The 8713-nt window shown below is 44.6% G+C and overlaps 1 protein-coding gene across 1 annotated transcript; it reads left to right on the top strand.

The window, feature by feature from the left end:
- Positions 1-352: 352 nt before the first annotated feature.
- On the top strand, positions 353-8256 carry LOC140207105 (uncharacterized). The gene is made up of 2 exons (XM_072275436.1): positions 353-440; positions 4701-8256. Exon 2 carries the CDS (start codon positions 5068-5070, stop codon positions 6019-6021), a length of 954 nt encoding a protein of 317 aa, XP_072131537.1. The 5' UTR covers positions 353-440; positions 4701-5067; the 3' UTR covers positions 6022-8256.
- Positions 8257-8713: the final 457 nt, after the last annotated feature.

The following is an 8713-nucleotide window of genomic DNA, read 5'->3' as shown; positions in this document are numbered from 1 at the left end:
GCCGAGCCCCTTCAGCATGCATTGGCTGTGTACTCCTCTGCTCAGTTGCTGCCTGAACTGCAGAGTTCCTCCAGCATTTTATGTGTATGTGTCTACATCTCCAGCAACAGCAGAATCTCTTGTGTTTAATATCTGCATTTGTAAGAACGTTCTACTTTGGCATTAAACACGCGGAACGTTTGCTGATATTAAGTGTATTGTTTTATGGGAGCTGCTTTCTGCGTTAAAAGAGGTGCTGAGTTTTCTACACAAAAAAACACTGAGGTATGTGCTTGAACCGGTGCTTGCAGAAACTTTCAATGACTCCGTGATTAACCTGAAAGCTCTGCAACAATTCTCGCTGTCGCTGAAGCACCGATCGAATGCGCAGGCGTCAGGGTTGCGGCCGCTCCCGAATATCGCGCATGCGCAGCACACAAAAGGCCTCGGATATCGCTGTGGTAAGTGTTTCTCCGTGAGACCGTTTTCACTACCGACTGAGGGGCAATTGCAGTGACCCGCGCTCCCGGGACAGTCCTGTTCTCTTCCCCCTCTCTCAGCCCCACGATCCCTGCACGGGCCCCGGGGAGCTTCCGGCTGATGAGGGAGTGGGAACCGATGGATCTCTCAGACAGAGCTGAGCTCCAGCTGTCTAAATGCAAGGATTGGGAACTCGGAGAAAGGGAACAAAATCTTTTACATCAGCAGTTGAGAAAATCACCTTTGTTCTAATTCCAATGACAAACAAGAGAAAATCTGCAGAAATCCAAGCAACACGCAGAAATTACTGGAGGAACTCAGCATTAGTATATTTTTCATAGATGCTGCCTGGCCTGCTGAGTTCCTCCAGCATTTTGTGTGTGTTACTTGTTCTACCTCCTCTTGTTCTGGATCTTTCTACCGTGGGAAAATGTTTTGACCAATTCTCTGGGTACATAATGATATCAAACACCTTTGCCCTGGGCAACAAATAGTTTTCACATCACAAATGTGCCAGACTCCAGTGAGACAGAATACTGCGTTTCCCTTTATATTCATTGGCATTACCATCAATGAGTTCACCACCGTCAGTCATTTGGGGGAGGGTTCAGGGGAAATATTTATGTACAATACAGAAACTGGTGTTACCTGCGTGTATTGCGGTGATGCAAAAGTTGCTGGAGAATTTGCAAGTGGGAAGAAGTGGAGTGATATTTTGAAATCTGACTTTTTAAAGAATAATTTAGCAAGCAAACCACATATGGACAATGTGCAAAAGCTCTGGTGAGAAAATCCTTCATTACCTGTTACAAGCCTGCTACATAGGTTGTGTGAGAGTGTAGATGAACCTGATCATACCCAGATGAGATTACAGTTCCTATCGACAGTGATTTGCTAGTTGTTAAAATGAATACTTCTCCTATATAAATTTACTGTGAACATGTTGTCACTGAGTGAAAAATGCACAGTACAAGATTAATGTGCACACAGGTCATTACAAATTAGAAGGGACATTGGTGGGAAGGTGGGGAGACCTCCAGTGTCCCTGATGCCCTCACCTACAAGATGTGCATCCAGCTGCAGCTTGCAACCCTGCACTCTAAGGAGTTGAACTTGAAATGGATGAATTCTGGATCATCCAGGAGTTGGAGGGGGTGATAGATATGACATGAAGAGAGGTGAGTTACACCCAAGGTGCAGGACACAGGAAACTGGGTGAGAGTCAGGAAGGGGAATGAAGTTAAATAGCCACTGCAGAGTACTCTTGTTGCTATCCCACACAACAACAGGTGGACCACTTTAGAAAATGTTGGCGGGGGGATTACCTGGCAGAGGAAAGTCAAAGGGGTGACAGGGGATATGTTAGTTAGGGGAACAGAACAAGAGGGGACTAATATCCTAGTGCAGGGGTAAGACTTGCTTGTGCTATTTTGGGGGGAGAGGTGATGTGGTTGAAATAAGTTGTAGGGGGAATGGGAGCCCAAATGACAGAACGGATACTGGAGAAGGTGATTTGAATTGAATTGACATTATTACATACATCCTTCATATACATGAGGAGTGGAAATCTTTACGTTACATCTCCATCTAAATGTGCAACGTGTAATTTATAGTCATTTATAATGAATAGTTTGTACGTAGGGCAGTCAGTATAACACAGAAGTGCAATTGTATCAGCATGAATTAATCAGTCTGATGGCTTGGTGGAAGATGATGTCCCAGAGCCTGTTGGTCCTTTTGCTGTGGTACCGTTTCCTGGATGGTAGCAGCAGGAACAGTTTGTGGTTATGGTGAATTGGGTCCCCAGTATCCTTTGGGCCCTTTTTACACACCTGTCTCTGTAAATGTCCTGAATAGTTGGAAGTTCACATCTACAGATGTGCTGGGCTGTCCGCACCACTCTCTGCAGGGTCCTGCGATTGAGGGAAGTACAGTTCCCATACCAGGCAGTGATGCAGCCAGTCAGGGTACTCTCAATTGTGTCCCTCTAGAAAGTTCTGAGGATTTGGGGCCCCATCCCAAACTTCTTGAACCATCTGAGGGGAAAGAGCTGCTGTTGTGCTCTTTTCACAACACAACTGGTATGTAGAGACCACGTGAGATCCTTGGTGATGTTTATGCCTAGTAGCTTAAAGCTGTTCACCCTCTCAACCCCAGATCGATTGATGTCAATAGAGGTTAGCCTGTCTCCATTCCTCCTGTCGTCCACAATCAGCTCCTTTGTTTTTGTGACAATGAGGGAGAGTTTGTTTTCTTGACACCAGTCAGATGTTGTTCAGACCTCAGATAGAGTCAGCAATCAAATGATTGAGCATGGTGCGATGAATGTGCTGAGCTGAGTATATCACACTGCAAGAAGCATCGTAGGAAAGCCAGATGAGCTCAGGACAGGGAATTATGATGTTGTAGCCATTATTGGGACTTGGTTGTACATAACAGTCTGAGGGATTTAGAGGAACAAATTTGTAGAGAGAGCGCAGAGCATGCCAAGAAACAAAGGTTGATTCAGTAACTGATTTTAACTTTCCATATATTGATTGGAACTCATGTTCTGTAAAAGGACTAAATGGGGTAGAGTTTGTCAAATGTGCCCTTAATCAGTACGTAGAATTCCTGACGTAGAAGTGTGCAATAAGCTGTTAGGAAATGATCCAGGGCTGGTGACAGAAATCAGTGATCATAATGCCATGAGATTCAAAGTAAATATGGAAAAAGAGAGGTCTGGACCACGGGTTGAGATTCTAAATTGGACAAAGGTCAATCTCGATGGTATCAGAAAGGATCTGACAAGTGTGGTTTTGGGCAGGCTGTTTCCTGGCAAAGGAGTACTTGGTAAGTGGGAGGCCTTCAGAAGTGAAAGTTTGAGGGTGCAGAGTTTGTATGTGCCTGCCAAAATAAAAGTTGAAAGGTAACTGGTGCAGGGAAACTTGGTTTTCAAGAGATATTGAGACCCCGGATATTTTATTCCTCTAAATGCCTCAGACTGTTGGGTGCTACCAAGACTCATTAATGACTACAATATCATCATTTCACGCCTGAGCTCATCCGACTTTTTTTTTTAATCATCTTCAGTAGGTTTCTAAAAGTTTCCCAATAGTTTTTGCTCTTTTATTTTCCCTCTCTTTGGCTTTGATGTTGGCTTTGGTTTCTCATTTCAGCCACGGTTGTGTCCTCCTGCCTTTCCAATGCTTCCACTTCTTTGGGATGTATCGATCACTCAGCTCCAGAATTGCTTCCAGAAACTCCAGCCATTGCTGCTCCATTGTCACTCCTATCTTTCCCTTCCAAACAAGTTTGGCCAGCTTCTCTGTCATGGAAACATGGAGAAGTTCAGGAAGGAAACAGGCTATTTGGCCCATCTAGTCAATGCCAAAAAAAAAATTTAAGCTGTCTAATGCACCAATCTGCACCGGGACCATCACCCTCCATACCCCTACCATCCAGACCCCCATCTGAACTTCTTTGAAATGGTGAAACTGAGCTCATATTCACCACTTCTGCTGGCATCTCATTCCACACTCTCACGACCATTTCAGTACAGAGCTTTTACACATGTTCCTGTTAAAATTTCACCTTCCCCACTTACCCATGACCTCTGGTTGTCATCCCACCCAATCTCCGTGGAAAAAGCTGCTTGCATTTATCCTATCTATACCCTCATAATTTTGTATACTTCGAACAAATCCTCAAAGCAATGTATAACTTCCTTGTTTATGTTTGGAGCCTTTTTTAGGTGTATAAGATGATGAGGAGCATTGATGTTGTGGATAGACAGAGTTTTTTTTTCCCAGGGATGAAATGGCTAACATGAGGGGGCATGGTTTTAAGGTGCTTGGAAATAGATACCAAGGGGATGTCAGGGGTAAGTTTTTTGCACAGAGAGTGGTGGGTGTGTGGAATACACTGCCGGCTATTTGTGTGAGAGTGTTTCAGTTACTGTGGGACCAGGAACCCATGCAGCTCAGTGGGAACAGGGAATAATACCAATGGAGAGAGTCAAATTGAGCCAGGTCACAGATTGGAGACGGCAGAAATGCCCCATTCATTCAGGAAGAGCATCAGAATTTGATGGTCATTCCAGATACCAGCATTGTGCCCATTTAGAAGATGATTTCTCTCTCTAACTTGGGTTGAACCTCACAGTAACAGTGTGATGTCAGTTCACACCTTGACAAATCAAGTGATCTCATCTGAAATGTTGTCCTATACCCATTGATCGGTTTTGTAAATCGTTTTTGCAGGTTAAAAATGACGAGGAATTTGTTTCCAGGAATCTTGAACACAACACACCAGTTTTGCTGTCTCTGTCCAGACATTTAATAAGTGGAGCAAGGGATTCACTCGATCATCTGACCTGCTGGCATGCCTGTCATTTTACACAGTGGGGAGCCCATTCATTTGCTCAGACAGTAGGAATGAATCAGTCGGTCATCTCAACTGAAGGTACATCAGCAAGTTCACACTGGGACAAGGTCATTCACCTGTTTTGTGTGTGAGAAGGGATTCAGTCGGTCTTCCCACCTGTGGACACACCAGTCAGTTCACACTGGGCAGACACTGGTTATATGCTGAATTTTTGGGGAAGGATTCACTCAGTCGTCTGACCTAATGGCACACCAGCGAGTTCACACTGGGGAGAGGCCATTCACCTGCTCAGACTGTGGGAAGGGATTCACTCAGTCATCCCACCTACTGAGACACCGGTCAGTTCACACAGGGGAGAGGACGTTCACTTGCTCTGACTGCGGGAAGGGATTCACGGAATCATCTCAACTGAAGGTACATCAGCGAGCTCATACTGGGGAGAGGCCATTCACCTGCTCAGACTGTGGGAAGACCTTCACTCGGTCATCCCAACTGAAGATACATCAGCATGTTCACACTGGAGAGAGGCCGTTTACCTGCTTAGACTGTGGGAAGGGATTCTCTTCGTCATCTCAGTTACTGAGACACCAGTCAGTTCACACCGGAGAGTGGCCATTCACCTGCTCGGACTGTGGGAAGGGATTCACTAAATCTTCTCACCTACTGAGACACCGGTCAGTTCACACAGGGGAGAGGCCATTCACCTGCGCAGACTGTGGGAAGGGATTCACTGAATCATCTCATCTGAAGGTACATCAGCGAGTTCACACTGGAGAGAGGCCATTCACCTGCTCAGACTGTGGGAAGGGATTCACTGAATTATCTCAACTGAAGGTACATCAGCGAGTTCACACCGGAGAGAGGCCATTCACCTGCTCAACCTGTGGGAAAGGATTCACTTCGTCATCTCATCTGAAGGTACATCAGCGAGTTCACACTGGAGAGAGGCCATTCACCTGCTCAGAGTGTGGGAAGGGGTTCACACAGTTAGCTAGCCTACAAGCACACCAGTCTGTTCACACCAGGGAGAGGCCATTCACCTGCTCAGACTGTGGGAAGGGATTCACTCGGTCATCTCGCCTACTGACACACCAGTCAGTTCACACTGGGGAGAGGCCGTTCACCTGCTCAGTGTGTGGGAAGGGATTCACTCGATCATCTCAACTACAGAGACACCAGCAAGTTCACACTGGGTAGAGGCCGATCACCTGCTGTGAATGTGGGAAGCGATTCACTCAGTAATGTAATCTTATGTAACTCTCGCTTCGGCTAGCAGCTTAATATAGGGGGTGATAGCCCACCAGCCGGGTGAAACTTATGAAACCTCGTTTTGGTGGATGCTGTGTGATGTGTCCTCTGTTACAAATCAGTACCCCGAAATAACAAACAGTACACAATATGTGATTAAATGAATGAGATTTAAAATTCTTACTTTGACTGTAGGGTTAGTAAAGAAAACAAAAAAAAAAGAAAATGGGCCCACTCTCTCCATTCACGTCTTCTCATCTCTCCCCAGCAAAAGACCATGAAATCTCTCTTCCAGACTCACAAGGAAGAACATTTCCCTCACTGGATGACCCCGCACAACAAAACCCTGTTTTCTCTAGTCATAACCTAAATATTGCTGCTACAGAGAAACCATTACCTCAGCAGTGAAACACTGCACAGAGGCCGTTACTTTAGCAGTGAAACCTTACAGCGTGTTACACTTGTGATACACTACCGGGTTCACACTGGGGAGAAAGTTTGATTAAGCTGCATGCTGGATATTTGTCCATCATTGTGCTGAATGCAATTTCGAGAGTGACTATCGGTGCTGAACTCTGCAATAATTGCTGCTGCTCCCCACACCCAGTTCTGCACCCTGGTCACTGGGCATGGGAGGAATTTCATCTGCGACATATTCACCTTTAATGGGACTGGAGTTTAATATTTTGGATCTGAGACAAATAAATCAGTTCTATTTTAAACTCTGTCTCCGGAACTTGGTGAATTTATAATACACCTAGTGTACAGTAGAGAGTCGACTCAGGCCGGCTGGACCCTGCCAGTGATTCAGTTCCACGACGGTCCTTTGAAATCCTGCCCTGTTGTTCATCTCTCGCTCTCCCTGTGCTTATGGGTTCCAAACAGTCACCACTCTGTGGGTGAATTGGTTTCCCTTGAATTTTCTGCAGACTGAAGAAGTCGAGCTGATTGCAGTTCTGTCTGAGATGTACTTCGCCCCTCTTATCTCTGGGCTGAGGAAGAATAACATTGGTAGTTAACGTCCTTATTGATGGCTGATTTCCACATTATGGGTCATTTTCCCTGCTTCTAAAGGGTTGTTAGAAAACACCACTGTCCTCTAAAGACTGAAAGCAGAATGGGAAACCACCAGTTGGATGTTCAGTGGAGCAGGGTCAGAAACCAGCGGCGGGTCTGCACAGGGCAGAGTTTGGGGCTCTGGACGATGGTCGGGGTAAGAACGTATGATGAGGAGAAGGGAATCAGCAGCGGGGTGTGGCAACAAATGACAGAGTAACAACATTTGGAAGCTGATTGACAGGGAAAATAATTTGGTTGTCTGACTGATGATACAATACCCGTGGGTGAGGGTGTGTTGGGAATGGTTTCATCTATTGAGGGAGTTGTTCCTGCTTGTTTATCCTGTAATATTATATCTGGATGGTTATTATGGATTGTCCTATCTGAAATAATGTATTGATTATCATATGTTTTGTCAGATTTTCTGGATCTGGCTTGAATTTATGGTACCTTTACGAATTGATGGAGGGCGTTCATGAGTTGGTATTTTAAAGCAAGATTTTGATGAATGATATTTGCCACTTGATTGTACCTTTGTAAGTAATTAGATTGAGTTAAACTGCTGCAGGATCCTGAAATATGTTGGATTGTGTCTGGTTTCTCTTAGGATTTTCTGCACTTACTGCCTTGTTTGTTTGTATTTCATGTGTTTTTGATTTTTTTTTTCCTTTTTGTTAACCACCTTGTCCTGTATTTCTGCAAGGAACCCCTCTGTTTCTGGGAAGAGGGATCCAACTCTCAGTCAGGTGCTCGATGCTTCCCTGTCACCATCCCGTCTGCTCAGATCGTTGGGATGTCTCCCATGGAGGGTCATACTTCCATAGTGATGTTTCATTTTTCTGATTTGACCTCTCATTGAAGTTTTCTGGTCTGTATTTCTTACACGATTGCGTATACACACAGGGAGTGATGAATCCTGTTCATTTTTGATGAAAATATATTATGAGGGGTGATTGATATGTTCGCGGCCTCGGGTAGGAGTCAATTTTAGAAAACCGAGCACATTTATTTTTCAACATAGTCCCCTCCTACACACTTAGTCCAGCAGTAGTGGAGCACACGGATCTTGGACCTCCAGAAAGTGTCCACAGATGGGCGATTGATAAGTTCATGGCCTCAGCTGGAAGGAGATGAGTTATAAAGCTCTCGTTACATGCACGTGCAGGTCAGCTCTTTGAGTGATTATGCGGAAAGTTTGAAGTTAATAACTCATTTCCTTCTACCTTGGGCACAAACCTATCAATTACCCCTGATGAGTTCTTAACTTCAAACTTTCTGCATAATCACTCAAAGAGTTGAACTGCATGTGCATGTAACGAGGGCTGTATAACTCATCTCCTTCTACCTTAGGCCATGAATTTATCAATCACCCCTCGTACTTAGAAGTTTTATCTGACTGTTGAGTGATTTTTTTTTAATGTGTGTTATTTTACTTCCTTCTTCTGTCCAAGGTAGTGTTAATCTAAGTGGGTTTAGTGTAAATAGTCTTTTCTAAAGTTTTCCAAAGTTCTTATTTATCTTTATAAATTTTACTGATTGAAATGGGACGAAGATATTTTCACTTTAAAAAAGCTAATGTTGG

This window comes from Mobula birostris, chromosome 13, assembly GCF_030028105.1.
Source record: "Mobula birostris isolate sMobBir1 chromosome 13, sMobBir1.hap1, whole genome shotgun sequence".
Lineage (NCBI taxonomy): Eukaryota > Metazoa > Chordata > Chondrichthyes > Myliobatiformes > Myliobatidae > Mobula > Mobula birostris.
Note: the sequence above shows the minus strand (reverse complement) of the source record. Positions and strands in the feature narration are given on the sequence as shown.

Bases quoted from the DNA above. Each gene is read 5' to 3' on its own strand.
- LOC140207105 (XM_072275436.1), top strand. From the start codon at position 5,068: ATGGCACACCAGCGAGTTCACACTGGGGAGAGGCCATTCACCTGCTCA.